Below are 21,930 nucleotides of genomic sequence, written 5' to 3'. Positions count from 1 at the left end.
TATATAGGCACCAAGAGAGCATATGGACATTTGGACATTTAAAAATTATAAATGGTGTTCATGAGAAGTTGAACCTATGGGAAAAGAAGTTTAGTGGTGTTCTCTCTTCTGTAATTTAATAATATTCATAGAGAAGACACCCTGAAAACACAAGGCAGAGAAACTGGGAGCCATTTCAGTTGGAGGTGAGAATACCTGAATTTTGCTCCAATTAGAGTTTCTTTTTCAAGAAATATTTTTCTGATTATAAAAGTCATACATGTTTATTATAGAAAAAATTAATATACAGAGGTATAAAGAGAAGATAAAGAACATGTTTAATCTATTTTCCAGATATTCACTATTGACATTTTAATTTTTTGCCTCCCACTACACGTATATGCATATACAGTACTTATTAATTTAAAGAGATAATTTTTCATTTTATCAATAGTGTTTTTCACATCACTAGAGTAAAAAAAGTTAATGATTACCTAATATTTTATCACATGGGTACACCATAATTAAGTAATGGTTCTATTGTTGGTTTTTATTTGCTTACTTACAATTAAATGTAAGAAATTATGCTAAGTACCCTTGTGTATAGACTTTTGATACTTATCTCTGATTATTTTCATTAGATCTATTCCTAGAAGTGGAATTACTGGATTTAAGGAATGAACATTCTTAAGACTCTTGATAAACACTACTAGTTTACTCTCTTATCATTGGTATGTAAGAATGCCCATTTATTTCAACTTGTCTTCATTGAGATTTTTTTGTCATTAAAATAAAATCTTTGTTGATTTGAAAGACAAAAGTGACAAAAAGAATCTGATAGAAACCTTAATTCGTATAGGTTATTACTAGTGAGGCTAAACCTTTAAAAATTGTTTCTCAGCAATTTGTGCATTGTTTACATCCTTTTTATATTTTTTTATTTCAGAGATACTATATTTATTATAGCTTTGTAGAAGTTCTTTCTCTGGGGGTTTAAAGCACTATTCCTCCTCGCTCTTTCAATATAGTTGCAACAGTTTCAAATAAATGGTTGAGGATAAAATTAATTTAGTATTCCAGTTTGTTTAAGAATCACATATGCCATGCCTGAATTGTAACTTTACAAAAAATAAGTGCATTTTATTAACATATATAACACTAAAACAGTAACATATTAATATAACACTAAAACAATAACATGATTTGTTTCTTTAATTTAGGATCTCACAGAATATCAGAATGATCATTATTAATTATAATCTGGGAATTTAAGAATCCCTCCCATAAACTTGCTTATTTAATAGGTATTTTTTTCTTATTTATGTAGAGAGGTTTGCTAGTTTTTTGAATTTTTGGTCATTTGTATTTGAGATGAATAAAAATTTATTGCAGTGAGAATTATTTTGTTAATCACTTGCAAGTGAGAATCTATTCTCTATAAGATATGGTGCTAGACAGTAAGTAGAGACTATCAAAAGAGAAGGTATTTAGGAGATTGTTGTCAAATACACCATTCACACTGTGTGACAGGAACTTAGGTGTGTTACATGAATGTTAGAGACAGTGGACAGTGTAGGAACTGAGAGGAGGGAGCAGGAAATCACTGTGGCCTGTGTGGGTAAAGAAGCAAAGTCAGATGCATGTTGTGGCAGGTCTGGACTTAGCTATATTTCAACATGTGTCATGGGTTTGTAGACAGGTATTTCACAATCCCTATCGTGCAGATGGTTGACTTTGCTGCATCTTACCAAAATATTACAGTTTTTTACTGTATTGGGTTTTTTTTTGTTTGGTTATTGTTTGCCTATTGTTTTTGGTTGTTTGCCTATTGTTTAGACCTTCGTCTTTGCTTCTTGAAATCACAATGTGATGGTAAACTTTGTGCCTAAGCCATCCCTTACCCTTTTGGTGCCATCCAGTCCATAACATGTTGGATGAGACCTACAAAATAGAGGAGAAAGATATTTCTAGGCAAAGGCAGTGTTTATGTAAAACCAAAGACTTTTTGGGAACTACTAAAATCACCAAAGCAAATGGAGAAAACCACAAGGAGCAAACACAAATCCACTTATTAGTATGAGACTATTATATTTCCAAGGGTGCCTTAGCCTAATTTCCCAGCAGATGTCTTAGTTTGTGAGCCTCTCACAGTATGGAATCCTCCTTATCAGCTATCTCTGCTGGGCTCCATGGGAGCCTGAAAATGAAACATAAACTAGGTCTCTCTGCTGCAGAGGTTTACCTAGTGGCCTGGTGGTAACTCTGCCAGAATATAAAGAAGGTCATGCACTTCGTGTGACAGTGATTCTAGAATCCAATTAAAAAGTTTAGTATAAGACGCAGTCGTTCCTACTTAATCCGATCACAGTTTAATGCAATCCTCTGCTTATTGCAGTCAGCGCCTTTGGAGCCAAATCAATTGCATGTCTTTGTTTCCACGTTTTCCTTGGTAATTTGATCACCTACAGCTGTTTTTTTTTTTTTTTTTTTTTTTTTTAAAGCTCAATTGGGAAATCTGGCAATATCTTTTAGGAATTGCCACATAACATAAAACCAATAGAGAAACTTCAGAATGACCAGTTTAAAAAACTGACATGACAGAAGCAAAACTTCAGTTGTCTAAAATAGAAGTGCAATAGGATATGGCAGAGTCGAAGAAGAAAAGTTCTTGCAGAGAATCTTGACTCAACATCAAGTGATAAAATACTGTTGATTGTTTATCTGTATAATTATTCCAACTCACCTGAAGGTTGTATGTATGGTTGTGCTGCTGTTGGCATCATGAGGACACCAGTCTTCCAGTCAAAATGATAGAAATCATATTAATGCATTTCTCTGAAGCTAAAAGCACCTGTTAGTGATATAAATACCTTTTATTTGTTTTGCAAGGGCATCACCCTGAGCTTCCCATATGGCAAGTTGGCATTTACCTCATGAGTGATCATGGCATATTGCTGAAGGAAAGGCTGAGAAGGCCAATGGTGCAAAAATGGCCCCTTTTATTCTATTGGAATTTGAGTAACTCCAAATATGTACATGACTATTATAAAATTTAGAGTAGACTCAGATGGTTAATTCTGCAAATTGAATGATTTCTGACTGTCCATAATGGAATAAGAGGATTACTTTGGTCTGTGCAAATACGAGTGAGATTGACAAGCTGCAAGTCCTAGTGATTGCAAATTACCTATTTCACATTGCTTTCAGAGCCGAGGTACCTGAGGATGTCTGCAGTTCTAGTACAAGTCATTCAAGGGGGGAAAAATCCAAACAAATGTAAATTGATATCAATAGCCATTTTGAAAAATATGCCAAAGGGCATATGCCACAGTTCCTCTTTTTGATATGCCAGTCGTATCTGGGAGAACAGAGTGAGCTGCCCTAGTGAGGGTAACCTGTGGAGTCCTGAACGTGGTCTGTGTGGCACTTTTCAGGAAAGCTTTAGAAGTAGAGCAGGGCTGTGTCCTGTCCCTCCTTTACTAAAGTCAGCTAAGTCAAATTCCTCACTGTACTCATTCAGAGTCTAAGTGCTGGGCACCCAAGTATTTCATTTTGTCCCCCTCCACAGGGAAACATCAAACAGCTTTACTAGACATATACCTAACTTTGGAGGATGGGTGTGTGTGTGATACCAGAATGTGCCTCACTTCGGGGGAAGGGAGGGCATGTCTGAGTTTGGAGGAGGGAAATGGAACTCATAATGTGATTCCCATCAGCATCTAGACCTTTAATCTATACAAATGAAATAGTATAATAGAATTCTAAAAGTAAAACAAATGCTTTGTTCTTAGTGAATCTGCCATTCAGAGCTGCTCTTGGCACCACATCAACTGTACTTGAAATGTCTTTAAGTGGGTATTTTTTTTTTTGTTGTGCTTTTCATCTTAACCCATCTTTCAAGTTGTTAGAGGAATAGGAAGGCTGAGCTCCTCTCAGAGTATCGGGTCTGTACTGTTCCAAGGTCTCTATTTGCTTACTTAGCAATGAAGAGCTCATCTTAATAAGTATTTTGGCCACACTGCATTAGAGTTTAGAGACTAAGAAGCAACAGAGTGCATTAAAATGAGTTAGAGGTAGAAAGGAAAGAAATACAACATAAGGAAATGTTTGTAATGAAATGTATTACAGTTGCTACCAAAGTGAAACTATTGTCTTGGAGAAATCAGGTGCCAAAAAAGTGCCACAAACTGTGGAGGTGAAGAAATAATACTTAGTATTAATTGAACATTTACCAAGTTCTAGGTACTGTGCTATGAATTTCTCACATAATATTTTTCTGAACCTTAGCACATCCACATGAGTTATAAAGAGGAAAAAGAGGTCTCGATGGGTTGTTACACAGTAAGTGGCTCAAATTGTGATCTACCTGACCTCATGATCTTTTGCTAAGTTCTGGTGGATTCTTTGTGATCTTTTTAGATGTGCATCAAAATATTAATATTTTTTTATCAAGAGTATAACTCTTTTTACATTTACTAGCATTTTCATGTGAATATGTAGAAATTCAAATCATTTGTTGGTTTTAAATCTTTATTTAAGCCTCTTTGGAGTATTTCTATCATTGGGAACTATGCAAAAAGTTTGGAAAGACTTCTTCAGTAGTTGAGATGCATACTTTGGGAGTCTGATGGTATACAAGAGAAAAATGGAGGAATCCTGGTTTGCTCTCTGCTTCTTGACATGAAGTCCCTGTGCTGAAATGTTGCATTCAAAGTGAGTTTTAGTGCTTGCTTCGGCAGCACATATACTAAAATAGGAAGGATACAGAGATCAGCATGTTCCCTGTGCAAGGATGACACACAAATTCGTGAAGCATTCCATATTTAAAAAAAGAGTGAGTTTTAAAAATTATTTGGCCATATTTTCAGGAGTGCAATGTTTTTGTCTAAAGTAAGTCTAAGTAAGTCCTGTTGGGCAGGACCGAATGGATATTCTGCTACCCAGTGCCCATTTGACACAGGAGATACCCAAGGATGGAGGCTGTCAGAGCCCACCTTGCTCACTGTCACATACACATGATCTCAGGGCAGGTGGGTCAGGGGACTCACGGCCTAAAGGGGTCTTTTCCATCAGAGAAATACTTCTAGGCTGCTGGTTATTAGCAGTCATTGAGGAAAACAGTCCTTTCTGATTTGTGTCTTTGTCTTCTTCCTCTTCCAAATGTGTGAAATATTGTGCAAATCGCCATTGGAATATAACAGAATCTCTCTTGACTCTTGCCCTCCAGGAACTTAGAACCCCTAGGAAAGACTAGACACTGTCACTTGAAAAATAAGATTGGAAGAAGAAAAAAAAAAGAGTTTCTGGTCCCTTCTCTGTTTCCCTCAGGAAGTGGCCCTGGTGTCTTCTTCATGAGCACAGCAACTTATCCTTCTGTTCATTGATGTCTCCCCAGGGCCTCCACAGAGACACTCAGTATTGAAGGAATGAATGAGGTTAGAGGCGAGTAGGATTAAAGATAGTTCTTTTTAAGAGGAGTTCTATAGGTATGTGTTGAAAGAGCAGGGGAGGAAAGTATAAGGTCAGTTTGGGGAGAACTATTTTGAGTGAAGTGAAGGGCCATTGAAGGAAAATTTTCAGATACTGTCAGAAAAATAAGTGGGAGCCACATGTTGGAGAGCATTGAATTTCTGTCCAAGCAGTGCCCAGAATCTGTGTTGTGTGTTTTCCTTAGGGGGTGATTAGAGTAGGAAAGTAGACCATCAGTATGATTCAACTTCCCAAGCTTGGAAGGCAAATTGCATGCCCATCTTCTAAATTTTTGCTGCTTATGCAGGATAATGTTGTTTTTTTTTTTTTTACTTGCACTGAGTTGATGGACTATTTGATATGAAGTCATCGTAATTTGCTGACATATACCACTACACTGTAGTTTGTGGCCATGATATTATTGAACCTGTTTTAGCTGATTTCTATCCCCTGTCACTTGAGGGACTCCTTGCCTGAATTATCCTTTTGCCTTTGCCTGATCTCTTTGTAGAAGAACAAACAGGGAAAAGGAAGAGAAGATAAATGAATGGTTGCTGATCTACGGAAATCTACCAATCACTTTAACATATCTAACTTTATTAGTTTATTACATTTAATATACATATCTTAATCCAAAGGGTATTAAAAATTCATGTAAATTTTTTAAAAAGGTGAACCCATTAGAGACAAGGAAAAATAAAATAAGAAAAATAAAGGAAGCCAGTGGTGTTTGCTGCACAGAACACCTGCCACGAGGACTGGTAGAGTTGTTAGAGGTGGTTACAAATCGGATTTGGGACTCAGAGCTTTTTGACTTCCAGTAGAAAGAGGGAAACATGGTGAGTTAGATGATTCACGGTGTTTGTGAGATAAAAAGAAATCAATTACCCAGGAGCAGCCCAGCTAGTTCTGGAACCTGAGAGAAAATTCTCCCACGAGTCCTCATAAAGAAGACTATGAAACATTTTTCTTTTTGGCTGCCAGTGGGAAGGGTTGATATCCTCTTATGAAAATGGAGGAGTCAGACAGCATTCTCTGCTGCCTGGAAGCAGGCTGAGATGGTAGCTGGGCAGGGCCAAGCTGTCATCTTCAGCCCCTAAATACCTCAAGCAATACCTTTATAATGAACTCTCTAAGATATACTCTTTATCCCCTTCATATCACAGCCTTCAGTTATTATGTTTAATATTTGTTTACTGTTTCTTCTTCCAAATAGCTTGTAATCTGCAGAAGGGCAGGGACTCTAGGCATCTTATTTATCTTTCATTTCCACATAACACAAAACCTGGCATATATTAAGAGCTTCGTAGATATATATTGAAGATGGAGTGGAAAAAACTGGTGCTTAAAAGAGATTTTTAACTACTTACAAGCCTGGTCTCACTGGTCTGCTAGCTATAAAAATATTAGGAATGTTTACCAGAATGATTGATCTTGAAACAGCTGATGTTCTTCTTGCCAGTAATCAGATAGGATCAGTTTACCAGACAACTCAGTTATCTGCTGAGTTCACCCTACACAGAAAATGTTGAGAGTAGAGTTTATAATCTGTACCTCACCGATGAGGACACAAAAGCTCAGAGAAGTTGAATTACAGATTTATTTTCTACTTATAAAAATAATCCAAAATGTATTTTAAAATCAAGACAATTTCATGAGCATATTGTATCACTTGGCTGTGGTACATGGGGCAGCTACATCCCTACCCGTTAGTTAAATGTTAGGCATTTCTAAAATAATCAAGGTGTTTGTGGCAGCCAGTTATATGGCTAACTTTTGCTTGCTTCCCTTTTCAAATATGGATTACTGCCATTCCTGGTGAGAGAACACATGTATCCATTTCCTGTGGTGGCAGATTAAGGGCTGTGTCCTCTCACCCTGCAGGGACACGGAATACAAAGGTTTGCAGCTCTCCCTGGATCAGATCTCAGCCTCTAAACCAGCCTTCTCCTACACCAGCAGCTCCACTCCTACCGTGACTGACAACAGGAAGGGGGTCAAGTCCAGGCTCTCCAGCTCAAAGTCAAAATCCAGGACTTCCCCATATCCTCAGGTCGGTGCACTACCATTTTGCAACTTTCTTTTTTTTGGAACTTGGTTTGGTCTTGAAGTTGGGGAAGTATTAAAATGGTTTGGAATTAATTATCTGGTTGTAATAAATTTAAAACTTTATATATCTGGAAAACTTTTCTAAAACTATCTTCTTCCTTCTCTTTTTCCTTTAAAATAGGTATGCTAGTAAAAATTTGAAATGATCTTGTGATTAACTGGTTTTATATGAAGATCATGAGAGACTCAGTTGTAGTCGGAACCATAACTGTTACTTCAAGGAGATTTATCCTAAAAATTCCCCCTCAAGCAAAATATGGAAAACTAGAGCTTGACATAGTCAAATCGATTTTTAGGACAGGGACTGAAGTAGAAGGAAATTAAGAGGTGGAGGCAAAGGATCAAGGATGCATTTCACCATGAGATTTGAGCACAGGAGAACTATTTTGGGAAATAGTCTACCAGATGGGGGTAAGGATAGGAAAAGAAACTCTCCTCTCATCTGTACAAGGTGATGAGCAGATAAGACCCAGAGGAGGTATTCCAGAAACAATGCAAGGTACAAAGATGAGTCTGTATTCTTGGAAGGAAAAAATTATTTTTCTGATCAGTCACTGAGATATAGAAACTAGACAGTCTCAAGATATATGCACAACTCTCTTCTGGCCTGAAAGAAGTAGGACAGAACTGGGGATCCCCTACTGCCAGGACCCTGTGACCATCTCACCTCCTCTGTCCTTTTCTTTTTTTTTTTTTTAATGTTTATTTATTTTTGAGAGAGAAAGAGAGAGAGAGAGAGAGAAACAAGCAGGGGAGGGTCAGTGAGAGGGGAAACAGAGAATCTTAAGCAGGCTCCAGGCTCTGTGCTGTCAGTTCAGAGCCTGACATGGCACTCAAACTCATGAACCATGAGATCATGACCTGAGTGAAGTCAGACGTTTAACCAACTGAGCCACCCAGGCGCCACTTACCTCTTTCCTTTTCTTTGTGGTGCCACAAAGAATTCAGGAGATAATTGCTGTGCTTATATAAAGCTAAACTGGATTTTGAGTCATTTTGTCAAAGTGGTCTTTATCATTTATGTTTTAAATGTATTTTTTAAGCAAAAAAATGACTAGTGGTTACAGAAACTGTTATTTCCTTACTTATCAGAGCTCTATTATTCTGTTGATTTCTACAAATACATATACTATTTGAGAAAATGTCATTCATTGAACTAATGCTCACTAAGAAGCTACTATTTGCTAGATTATTTTAGCAGCTTGGTATATAAAGATGAGAAGATCATGAGCCCCAAGAGACTTATGTCACACAGTTTAAAATCTCTCACAGAAGCCAGATCTCTTCACTCTGACAAAAGGGAGAAAGTAGGTATGTGATGCCCAGACAGTTTTCAGTGTGCACCCTCTGTTATGAGGACTGAGCACTTTATGTAAAAAGTACGTTTTAGTTAAAGTCACTGTGGAGGAGGAGTTGCTTCTTTTTGTCAAACATCTCAGAAGGTTTTCTTATTACAATCTTGTACCTTGGGGAAAAAATTTTCACTGTCTCTTTTTACTACTTGGAAGAATGGATTATGACTTTGGGTAATTCCATCCTTAAATATACAGGAGTGCTGAACACACAGAGGAAAGAGAAATTTAAATTAGGAAATGCTAAGTTAAGAAGGAATTTATCCATTTTTACACAGTAATTAAGGTGCAAAAACAAAGTCCCCCCATTGTACTTCCAAAAACTCATGAATTCTGTTTTCCTTTTTTTAATTTTTTTAATGTTTACTTTATTTTTGAGAGAGAAAGAGAGAGAGAGCATGAGCAAGGGAGGGGTGGAGAGAGAGGGAGACAGAGAATCCAAAGCAGGCTCCAGGCTCTGAGCTGTCAGCCCAGAGTCTGATGTGGGGCTCAAACTCATGAACTGTGAGATCATGACCTAAGCTGAAGTCAGACACTTAACCAGCTGAGCCACCCAGGTGCCCCTGAATTCAGTTTTCTTGCATGCACAGCTCTAACGTCTAAAATGTCTATTAGTTTACTCTAATGGTAGACTACTCATTTTTTTTTTTTTTTAAATCTTGTAACTGTCAATAGACTTCTCTTTGCATGTGTGGTCAGGGAGGAATTAATTTGAAAGTGCCTGGGTGATTCAGTCAAGTGACTCTCGAATTTAGCTTAGGTCATAATCTCACAGTCATGAGATCGAGCCCCACATTGGACTCTGCATCAGGCTTGACGTTGGGCATGGAGCCTGCTTAAGATTCTTTCTCCCCCTCTCTCTGCCCTTCTCCTGCTCTCTCTCTCTCTCTCTCTCTCTCTCTCTCTCAAAATGAGAAAGTTATACATGTTCCCTAGTTTAAAAGTAATACAGGAGAGTTGAAAATAGAAAAAAACACTTCTCTTGCCTCAGTTTCCCTCTCTAAAAATGCACTTTCTTCTAGAAGTATTCTGTGATGTATAAAAATCATGCAAATGCACACACATTATGTCTGTATAGGATTTCTCTTTATGTTGTGTGTTCATTTTTGTGGTTAATACTTACATATATGTAGTCCTTGTAATTTTGGCCATATGTCTCATTTGAAATCACAGTCATGAATTAAGTTTACTTACCATTTATGTGCCTAGTAAAGGTTATTCTTTAATTGTGTTTACTTTAGATAGTCATGGTGCTAGGTCAATCACTGACTGAGTTCCTACTGTATGGGCTACTAATATGTAGAGATCAGAAATGGAACTCACAGTTTATGCTCTAGGAGCCACTTCTATAGACAGATGAAGGAACAGACGTTTGCAGTGAATTGTCATGGGGATAAGCAGAGGGTCTCCCGGGGGCACATCAGCAAAGCATGAAATCCAGGGCAAACTCATCACTGTTTCTGCTGGAAGAAAGCAACTTGGTGGTATCATCTTGGATTCCAAATCCTCAGGAATGTTAAAGAAAAAAGATTAGCTACTCAAAAGTCTCATTTGTTTCAAATTATTCTTATATAATAAAGGGATACTTAGCTTTTAATTTTCATGCATCATTGCTAATATGTGTCTTTGGCTCAGTAGATGTTAGCTGAGCACTGAAGGATGCTATGCTGGCCATTGTGGTGAACGAGGGTAGCAGGTGGGTGAAAGGTGCTAGAATATAAAGAAGTGGTGTAAGAAATGTCGTTATGTTTTGCAGTACAGCAGAAATAACACATGAGAATAAGTAGGGTGTAAGAAAGAGATGGTGTACACAAAGGGCTTTATGAATGATGTCAGCTGTGTGGACTATAGCCTGGATGATGGGGGAATGCATTGTGCCTGACCTGGCTTTGAGAGTAGGATTCAGGTAGACAGGCATAAGGGAAAGGAGAGGACACTTCAGAAAGACCAACATTATGAAGAAATACAGAAAGGTGTTGTGATTGGGACTGGAGGTGAAGTGGGGAAGAATTTGTCCCTGTGGATGAGAACGCAGGGTGATATGTTTGGAAGCACTGATTGGTGCCAAATATCTGCCAAACCAAGGAATTTAATTTGTTTTGGGGAGAACCAGTAAAGATTTTTTTGACTTTAACCAATTTATACACACTTTATTTTTTTAAGTGACAGAAATAAAAAATTTTTAATATAATTTATTGTCAAATTGGCTAACACACAGAGTGTAAAGTGTGCGCTTGGTTTTTGGGGTAGATTCCTGTGGTTCGTCGTTTCCATACAACACCCAGTGCTCATCCCAATAGGTGCCCTCCTCAATGCCCATCACCCATTTTCCCCTCTCCCCCATGCCCCCATCAACCCTCAGTTTGTTCTCTGTATTTAAGTCTCTTATGGTTTGCCTCCCTCCCTCTCTGTAACTATTCCCCCCCCCTTCCCATCGCACATGGTCTTCTGTTGAGTTTCTCAAGATCCACATATGGGTGAAAACATACAGTATCTGTCTTTCTCTGACTGACTTATTTCACTCAGTGCAATACCTTCCAGTTCCATCCACAATGCCGCAAATGGCATTATTTCATTATTTCTCATTGCTAAGTAGTATTCCATTGTACATATAAACCACATCTTCTTTATCCATTCATCAGTTGATGGACATTTAGGTTCTTTCCATAATTTGGCTCTTGTTGAAAGCACTGCTATAAAAATTGGGGTACATTTGCCCCTATGTATCAGCACTCCTTTATCTTTTGGATAGATTCCTAGAAGTGCTATTACTGGGTCGTAGGGTAGTTCTATTTTTAAATTTTTGAGGAACCTCCGCACTGTTTTCGAGAGTGCTGCACCAGTTTGCATTCCCACCAACAGTACAAGAGGGTTCCCATTTTTCCACATCCTCGCCAGCACCTGTTGTTTCCTGAGTTGTTCATTTTAGCCACTCTGACTGGAATGGGGTGGTATCTCAGTGTGGTTTTGATTTATATTTCCTTGATGATGAGTGATGTTAAGGCTCTTTTCATGTGTCTGTTGGCCATCTGGATGTCTTCTTTGGAAAAGTATCTATTCATGTCTTCTGCCCATTTCTTCACTGGATTATTTGTTTTTTGGGGTGTTGAGTTTGGTAAGTAAAGGTTTTTGAACAGGAAATGAGAGCATTAAGGTGGCTGAAACAAGGCACACTCCTCATTTAAATAATCCTGACGCACATCTGTGAAGGTCTGAACTAAAGTTCTCTACGGAGGTAAAAGGCATTATAGAGGAAGAATGGATGAAATTCTTTGTATCCTTGGCTGCTTGTACCTCTGCTCCTTGTAGAGATATTTTGATCATTAAAGATTTATCTTGAAATTGTGTTTTAAAGCTTATTTCTTGTAGTTAGTGACACACTTATACTGAATTTTCCTTCATGGGTTAACAGAGCCGTAATAAATGCATTTTCAGTTCCTAAATGATCAAGCTTCTGTGTTTAATTTTAAATACTTCTTCCCCTTTTCTCAAAAATAAAATGTTATTTCCATGTTCATATATTTTTAGCATGCAGATTCTCATTAGAATTTTCAAGAGGCAGTTTCTAGAGGAAAGCTGAGCTCACAGGGTAACGTCTTGCTCCTCTTATTAGTTATGTAAATGGTGATTTAATGATTCTATCAATGTTCTCTATTAGGCTCTTTGCTCTCTTATGTATTAGGCATATCTAGAAATTTCTCAAAGATGTCTGATGAACGTCAATCAGTAACACTGCTTTTTGGAATTATGCAGGCACCTTCTTTTAACATGTGAGACATGCATAAATTGTGATTCACTGTCACCACCCAGTTTGCAGTAATAGATGAACCTTCAGTACCCTCCCGGTATGAGATGCTCTTGGGAATGATTTTAGACCTGATTATATTATAGTCACTTAATGAATGACTCAATCACCTTTGTACCTCTATGTATTACTCAGGACAAGAAAGGTCAAAACAGAATTGTTTTGAATGGTTTTGGAAAAATTGTTGTAGGCAATATTATAGTTAATTTCCAAAGATTCTGCACAGAGCTACTGTGCTTCTGTATAGCGACAACTCTGTTAAGTCCTGGGGATACATTGTGACAGTTGTATTTTATTGGTATTGGGTTTATATTCATGAAAATAACAACTTGTTTTTATGGTTCTGTTGAATTAGAAATGTAGAGTTTATGGAATTTATTTTTCAGACCTTATCTGTTAGCGATTGCTACAATATTTTTCACCTGTTTTTATGGAACAAGTCATGGCTACTCTAATGTAGTTGGACGTTCCCTTGCCATGGTTTAATCATGTCAATCATGAATAAATTGCCTCCTTTGTCCCTATACCGCCCCCCCCCCATTCAACCTCCTGATTCCAGTTTCCTTTTAAACTTCTCATTATGGCATGTTTATAGTTGTTATGTTTATTATAGACAGTGTGTGCCCTCTTGTTTTATTGCATCATCCTGCCCTCCTCTTGCTTTTTCCCTAGTCAGTAATAACCAATACACTATATAATTCTGTAATAACAGGGCATGCGTAAGACTACGTGTGCTTCTGAAAGCTGAAAGTATTTAATGGCTTGCTACAGGTACACTGTAACACTTGCAGGTTTTACTCCACATCTGTTACCTTAAATAATCCCACAGAATCCTCTTAATTTTCACTGCCAGCAACCTGGCTTCCTTTTGGTAAAGGTAAAAACTCTCTTTCTGCAAAGGTTCTTTCTTGCTTCAAAAATGCACCAGTGACTGTTATGCCAAGAACCTGACTTTTTTTCAGTTCCAGAGAGAAGAAGGACCAAAGGTTTCTCAAATATAGTACTTTTATGACTACCAGGATAGACATCCCTTCATTTCATGTTTTATAGGTAGCATGAAAACATGTTATCCTTGACCATGAACAGCAAAAAGCTTTCAATGCATCTTTCAAATAAATGAGGTTATCTTCCTAGAAATTCTCATTCACATTTTCTGGCCATGTATAAACTTGAGATTAGTCTCCCTCTCTTATAGCAATATCAGGAGAGTATTAGAGTGGACCTTTTTGGTATTTTTAGACCCTCTTCATAAATGAAACTCTGAGTATTATTTTAGAAAAAATTCTGCTCAGGAAGGTGAGACCTCTGTGTTACAGATTTGTTCTTTGGTTTTTACTAACTCTTACATTTAGTTAAATAACTATTATGTACACTAAAATGCTAAAGGTGGGTCCTTAAGGAACATGTGCATGGTCTTGCTGGGGAGGCAGGGCAACATTTTAGAGAAGAATTGTCAGCTGTGGGACCCTACGGCCACAGCTTCTGCCTTTTTATTCCCTTGGCACGTGGTTGAGACAAGAGCACAGTGGTGTCCAGGATTAATGGATGGATGAGCCCATGATGGTAACAGAGTAGGTACAGAAAACAATAGGGCAGTGATGAGACGTATCAAGTTCTGGGGATACAGTCCTTGCCCCAGAGGGCTTACAGATTCATTGGGGGAGATAAAAATGTAAAAAGGTATTTAAAACCCGGTGTAGTATAAAATGGCATGTGGTGTGCACTGGAATCTGACCTGCTTTTCCAGCAGTGGACTAGAGGTGGGTGTTGGGGGCTGCCAGTGAGAGAACCAATGGCCTCTAGGCCTAGAGACCTCACGTGTCATGAGGCGTTATCAGCAGGTGCAGATGTATCCCTGTTTGCAAGGTTTGCAGTGGGGCTATGGGATGACAGTTAATAAAGCCTTTTTTACCTCATAGGTGCTCCCTCAAGGACCAGACCCATGCTTGATCTCCCAGCTGTGCTTCTCTATCCTCTCATGCATTTACCCTTCTTCTTGCGTTGCCTGTGTCCTAGGAGTTCCCTCTCTCTGGAGGATTAAAGTGGTATCTTAATTCCCACTCCCACCCCCACCCTGACTTTGGGACATTTTCCTCTACAGTCTGCCCTGCTTCCCAGATTGACCTTAAAAGACCACCAATCATGTCAGTGCTTGGAGACCTGCCAAAGCCCTAGCTATTACTTAAGGTCACCTGTAATTGGGTCCTAAATTACCTGAACCCTGTGATGCAGCCAGATCAGTCTGCTCACTATTGGCTGGACCCCTTGTCCTTTCCTGCCTCCATGCTTGTGCTTGTGTATTTATTTCTGCCTGCATTGCCTCTGTTTTTCAAAATTCTTCCTATCTTCCAAGGCCTAGGTTGAATGCTACCTCTTTCATGAAATTTAACTGGATTATATTTCTCCTCTGGATCTCTTTTTAGAATAATTTATCTTTTACTGCCTTTCTAGATATATTGTATCTTCTCATGTCTACTCCACCCCCACCCCAGCTTCTAGTATGTGTCTTCCACATATTTACTCACTAAATGTTAATGGAATGAATGAATGAATGCATGATTACATTAAAAAGTGTGGGGCTACCTTGTTGGTTGCCTGTAGAGGTATAAAAACTCCAAGGAGGGAAAACATTCTGCTACTAAGGAATTTATAACCTACGTAAAGAGAAAAAAGATACACATGAAAACAGCCTTAGTTTCACAGATGCAAAATCCTGCAGCACAAATCAGACACTTAGGTGCTGAGGAAGAATTAGATGTAGGAGAGTAAATTAGATGTGTTGCAAGACTAACATTTTGAATAAGCATTTTCTGGCTCTCACTCCAGGAGCAGAGAACCATCCACATTTCAAGCAGACTTTCTAGTCTCCATGTCCCCACTGTCATCTTCAATGCAACAATGAAGATATGTGACAGCTGATATTTGCTTGTGTGTGTGTGTGTGTGTGTGTGTGTGTGTGTGTGTTACAAAATAATTTCATTGACATTGTGTCTGCACATAGAATGCCTTTGGGATGTCTCTCATCTCAGAGACCTATCTTTCTTTACAGAGTCAGCCCTAGTTCTAGGGCTCAGTCCCCACGATCAGTTGATACTTCCTACATCACTCTCTTATTCTTCATTTAATAATCAATTTGCACTTTTTTATTATAGGGAACAGAAAGTAGGTAATATGGCTGCCAATCTGTTGGCTCAGTTCTGTGACACTGCCAAGAATATCTTGGGCAGGCAGTCCTTTGTCCAGACCCCGAGTAAACCCACAGAAGACCCAACAGTGCTGCAGTAAGGGATTGGAGCAGGTGGCACCACCTGGACCCATCTAATTCATGCCCATCTAATCTGCCAGCTCTAGGTGAAAAATCAGAGGGTGAGGGAGAGCATGGGGATGGAAGTCATTCTGGCTCATGTCCGAAGTCCACCATGGAGGAATATCACCATTAAAACTAATGTTACTGGTCCTGGAAACCCAGAATTTACCCAGTGGGCTAGAACTATTTCTGTATTGTCTGTGCAAGTTGGGATATTCTTTTTTTTTTTTTTAATTTTTAAAATGTTTATTTATTTTTGAGACAGAGGGAGACAGAGCGCGAGTGGGGGAGGGCCAGAGAAAGAGGGAGACACAGAATCTGAAACAGGCTCCAGGCTCTGAGCTGTCAGCACAGAGCCCGATGCGGGGCTCAAACCCACAAACCGTGAAATCATGACCTGAGTTGAAGTCAGACACTTAACCAACTGAGCCACCCAGGTGCCCCTGCAAATTGGGATATTCTTGATCATTTACAGCTATATATGCCATGACATAAAGGGCTTAATCAAATGTTTCTTCTATGTTTATTACCTCTTGAAAATCTTCAGTGCAGGAGTGCCTGGGTGGCTCAGTCGGTTGAGCGTCTGACTTCAGCTCAGGTCATGATCTCGGGGTTTGTGAGTTCGAGCCCTGCATCAGTCTCTGTGCTTGACAGCTCGGAGCCTGGAGTCGGCTTCACATTCTGTGTTTCCTCACTCTGCCCCTCCCCTGCTCTCTGTCTCTGTCTCTCTCTCTTTCAAAAATAAATAAACATTAAAAAAAAACTTCAGTGCAATGAAAATGCCTGCAAAATTTTAGGACTTTACCTTTGGATTTCCAAAAGGATGTGGATTGTGGATTTGATGGTTTGGGAACAGCTCTCTCCATATGGAACCCTATAGGAGATTCCTTATAGAATTACACTGGAGGAAACCTGGCCTCCGGTCCAGGGTGCTGATTCCTTTCCAGCTGCACATCAGCCTGACAGCTAATGAGATGTCAACTATGGTTACTTTTCTGTGAGAAAAACGAGTGAGCCAGATCCCAGAAACATTTTTATAACTGTGGGGGGTGGATTAAGAGAAGGCTTATGACGTTTCAAACCATACTTGAGACACATTTAAAAACTTCCCATGTTTCTACTTAATGAAATATATAAGGGAATTTACAGGTACGAAATATTTCTCACCAGAATATTCTTTGAGCTAAAAACAACTAAAATGTGGATTGAAGTTAAAAGCAATATCACAATAAGTAATAGTTATAAGTGGAACAAATCATAAAAATAATGAGAGAAAATCTTGTGAACACATTTTTAAAACATTGATTTTGAGAAGCTGACAATTTATATTATTTTCTAAATGAAGGAAGAAATGGCCAAAATATTTAAAATTGCTAAAATTGCATTTTGAGTCAGTTCTTGCTTTCTAATTGTTTATGGTATGAATAGAAATATTTATTGCTCAGTTCTTCCAGTAAGACCATTCTTGACTCTGGGATGTGACTCCATTGATAAATATTTTTTTAATGCATTCTCTAATTTTTCTCGAGGAAGTTTTTTAAAGCTTAACTCTTTAAGAGCTATATGCAGTTAAGCTGGATATCATAAGAAAAAATCATGAAGATTCTTTTCCAATGCTAAATATTTTGCTACTTGTGTACAAATTATGTTATACTTAGCCTTTCTTGATATGTAGTCAATACAGAAATTATTCTTACTGTTGATTAATATGACAATCGATTAGAAAAGGTGGAACAAGAAATTTCTACCTACCACTTGTAGGAATGCAGGAATGTAGAAAGTAATGCCTACTTGACGTCCTCTTTGCAGTTAGTTATGACTTCTGGGTGGTAAAATTTTTCAAGTTAAAACGGATTCTATTATTTCCCTGCTGTTATGTTACATTATCACAGGCACGTGTTTTCAGTCAGCTTCTCAGATTAGCAAAATAACCTGCATAATTGTAGTTTTAAAATGCATTTGATTTTGATGTTAGTTTTTCTCTTACCCTTGTGTTTATCTTTGAGAAAACCCCTGACAATCTCCAATTTGTGTAAGCCAAAGTCATTCTTTATAGTAAACACAACTCCCGTTTGAGGGAAGCATCCCCAGCAGTGGGGGTTCTTTTAATGGACATGCTGTATTACTTTAATCTAACCCTTTTACCATCTGTTCTTCCCATAACAGTGAATGAAAAAAAGAACATATTTTATGTTTCAGGGTTACATTAGTAAAAAGTAAGATAAAAGTGATTTAAAAGCATGCATATGTTCTTAGTACAATGCAGTCTGCATCTGTGATGTTTTTTTCTCATGGTTCAGACACAAATCAAGAGGAGAGCTGCTCATGCCTGATAGAGTGAAAGTTTTTCATAGAAAACAGGACTTTACCATAAGAGGGTCTCTCTCTATATTTTACAGCTAAAAATGATAAAAACCTCAATGACCTGCCAGAATAAAAATAGATAACTGTAACATCTATTATTGGAACATCTGGTATCTTTCCTGAGTTGGGTCATTGCTGCCACATCCAGATGAATGCAGAGCACCTGTCTGGAACATCCTGTTGAGGCAGGAATGAATCTCATGACATTAAAGGGAGACTATCTGTTGGTGTGATTGTGGTGGAAGAATGTCTCTGTGATCAGAAGACATCACCCAAGGGTGTGTGGAGACAGTTTACTGTAGAGTTTGAAGACAGCCTCCTTTGTGAAAACATGCTTGAGGACCTGGACATCCATTACTGCTTAGAGGGTAGGACACTGTTGTCTTGGTAGCTAAATACACACGTCTAGATGAGTCTGGGGAACTGGAAGGAGCAAGGGCTCTGGAATTGCATCTCTCCTCTTAAACTTCATAGTCGTGTGACCTTGGGCAAATTTTTCTTTTAGCTTCATTTGCTGCATCTGTAAATGGATTAATACTACTTTTTTAAAGTTTATTTATTTGAGAGAGAAGAGAGAGAAGAGACAGACAGAGGGAATGAGGTAGGGGCAGAGAGAGAAGGAGAGCGAGAAACCCAAGCAGGCATTGACAGAAGCCAATTCAGGACTCAAATTCATGAACTGTGAGATCATGACCTGAGCTGAAATCAAGAGTTGGACGCTTAACTGACTGAACCACCCAGGCGCCCCTGGATTAACACTACTTTTAAGATGTTAGCATTTAATAAGATAGTGTCTGTGGGATCTCAGCATAGTGACTGGCACATAGCAAGTATTTAGTAATAGTAGCTATCATTGTTATGGGTATTAGTTAGCAAATGCCAATCACATAGTCAATTGCCTCTTAATCAGTCACAGTTCATTTCCCCTTCCTGAGCAACTACAGTATTAATAGAGCATAATGGCTCTCTGAACTCTTAAGCTATATCATTTTTCTTTTCATTCAGGGCTGGGTCATTGTCTAACTTGTATTAAAGTTGTGTTCTGTGCACTATGTATGTTCTATTCACTAGTATAAGGGTGGGGCTGTATTTCTCATATCATCATGCATACTGCTTTGCGAATAGTAGGCACTCAATAAATATAGAATGGATCACAGGATGAATTATTGCAAGAAGTTCCCATTGGATGCACATTAAGTCCCAGCTGATGGCTTAGACCTTTAACCAGATGAGGTATCAGTCTCTTCTGGAAGGGATGATTCTTTCATGAGCTGAATCCCAAAGGGGAGCTGGGGGATATGGCTGTCCTTTGACATCCATTTCTGGCAGTTGTCCCAGCTCTTTGCCTGCCAGCTTTAGCCCACCTTTGGTGGGTGGCATTTGGCTTCATGTTTCATGAGAACAAGGGCATCTTTCATTTGACTCATTTTTAAGTTTGCCAACATCAATGCCTGTTTTGAAAATTAAATTTTAAATAAGAAATAGGGATAAATTAAGGTGCAGAGTATTCAGAATGATGACAGATTTTCTTTAAAAAGAGAAACAGAGATTTCAGTAAAATTAACCAAAAATTAATTTTCAGTAAACTTTCTTCATTTGACTGATTTAATAGGGAATTAAATCAGTCACCTTCTTAGCATTAAATATAGGAAAAAGTGCCGTTACTTTTTCAAAGGAAGAATAGCAGATATTCTATAGCTCCTAAAACATTATTTTGTTTTACTTGAAGATAGTGTAGGTACCAACAATCGCTGGAAGAATCATCTACAGGACTTGCATGTATTCCCATCCATCATGATCCCATTATCTCTCCACCCTTAAAGCACAACTTTGGGCTTTTAATCAAAGCTTGAGCGATAAGAACCAGTGGTACTGGGGCGCCTGGGTGGGCCAGTCGGTTGAGCAGTTGAGCCTCCGACTGTTGGTTTTGGCTGAGGTCACGATCTTTGTGAGATCCTGCCCCACACTGGGCTCTGTGCTGACAGTGCAGAGACTGCTAGGATTCTCTCTCTCCCTCCCTCCCTGCCCTGCCCCCACTTGTGCTCTGTCCCTCTCAAATAAGTAAACTGAAAAGAAAAAAAAAAAATAACCAGTTGTGGGGCAGGTGGGTGGCTCAATTGGTTAAATGTCTGACTCTTGCTTTCAGCTCAGGTCATGATCTCACACTTCGTGGGATCGAGCCCTGCATTGAACTCTGCGCTGACAGCACGGAGCCTGCTTGAGATTCTCTCTCCTTCCCTCTCATTGCCCCTCCCCGCCCCCACTTGTACTCTCTCTCTCATAAATAAATAAACTTAAACAAACAAACAAACAAACAAACCAGTGGTACCAAAATGTACTTCAGCTTTGAAAATCAGAGTATTTGGAAGAAAAGGCCCTAGTGTTTAGGTGATTGGCCAGTGGCCTGATTTCTTTTTGCATTTGGGAGGTTGATTTCTTTATCCTTTAACATATATATTTTATCTCTTACATAACTGTAGGGTGGTACTGAAAGATACGACCTGTAGATAATGCAGTCTCGGGGGAAAAATCGTTTTTATAAGATGGTGATGTGATACACATTCCTGTTTACCCAAATGAAAGTTATTAATTAAAGACATTTACATGATACATATATAGCATGTTTGCATTTTAACAGTGCTTTGATATATATTATTTGATCCTTGTTGCAATCCCATAATGTAGATAGTCTGTGCTATTCTGCAGATGGGACAATCAGACCCAAGGAAAGTGATCTTTTCTACAAGCCACACAGTAGTGCATAGGTATACTGCTACATAGTCACATGATAGCAGATCAGGGTCCTTCCATGTCTGAGTCCAATGTTGTTTCTACTGCACTCCATAGTTGATAATTTTAAATTACATTTTAATGCATAAAATATTAATAGTCAGCAATAACAACAAAGATGTTTATAAAATTAAGTTACAGCTTTGTGGGTCAAGTTTCCTTTTCTTCAGAAAAAAATTTCATTTAATGGTTTTGTGTCTATTTTATAATGAGGCATCAATGTGCTATATAGGGCTTTTTTTTATTTTAAAATATTTATTTTTTTTTAATAATTTTTTTTTCAACGTTTTTATTTATTTTTGGGACAGAGAGAGACAGAGCATGAACGGGGGAGGGGCAGAGAGAGAGGGAGACACAGAACCGGAAACAGGCTCCAGGCTCTGAGCCATCAGCCCAGAGCCCGACGCGGGGCTCGAACTCACGGACCGCGAGATCGTGACCTGGCTGAAGTCGGACGCCCAACCGACTGCGCCACCCAGGCGCCCCTTAAAATATTTATTTTGAAATTATTTCATACATAAGGAAAAGTTGCAAGACTAGGAATTATTTCTGTATACTAAACCTAGGCTCACCAGTACTTAACATTTTGCTTTTTTGCTTTATTATTTTCATTCTCTCTTTTCTTCTCTATCTTCCCTCATTTGTTTTCTCTGAATCCTTTCATAGTAGGTTCCATATGTGATGCCTGTTTACTTAAACCTTAACACTTCAACGTGTATTACTTGGTATAGTGATTCTTTAGAAGTAGGAAATTG

General features: G+C 38.5%; 1 protein-coding gene and 1 non-coding gene across 5 annotated transcripts in view; both read left to right on the top strand.

Annotated features, from left to right (window-relative positions):
- The window catches only part of SIM1 (SIM bHLH transcription factor 1), a 70,373-nt gene that overhangs the window by 32,651 nt on the left and 15,792 nt on the right, over positions 1-21,930 (top strand). For all 4 annotated transcript variants that reach the window (XM_045499140.1, XM_045499137.1, XM_045499138.1 and 1 more), the window contains one exon: positions 7,333-7,501. In XM_045499140.1, coding sequence (XP_045355096.1) covers positions 7,333-7,501 — 169 coding nt within the window. The remainder of the gene's footprint in view (positions 1-7,332; positions 7,502-21,930) is intronic.
- LOC123610002 lies at positions 4,703-4,806 on the top strand. The gene has a single exon (XR_006718042.1). It is a non-coding gene; the product is annotated as a U6 spliceosomal RNA (small nuclear RNA).

Source organism: Leopardus geoffroyi, chromosome B2 (assembly GCF_018350155.1).
Source record: "Leopardus geoffroyi isolate Oge1 chromosome B2, O.geoffroyi_Oge1_pat1.0, whole genome shotgun sequence".
In the NCBI taxonomy this organism is placed as follows: domain Eukaryota; kingdom Metazoa; phylum Chordata; class Mammalia; order Carnivora; family Felidae; genus Leopardus; species Leopardus geoffroyi.
This window is presented reverse-complemented; position numbering and strand designations above follow the sequence as displayed.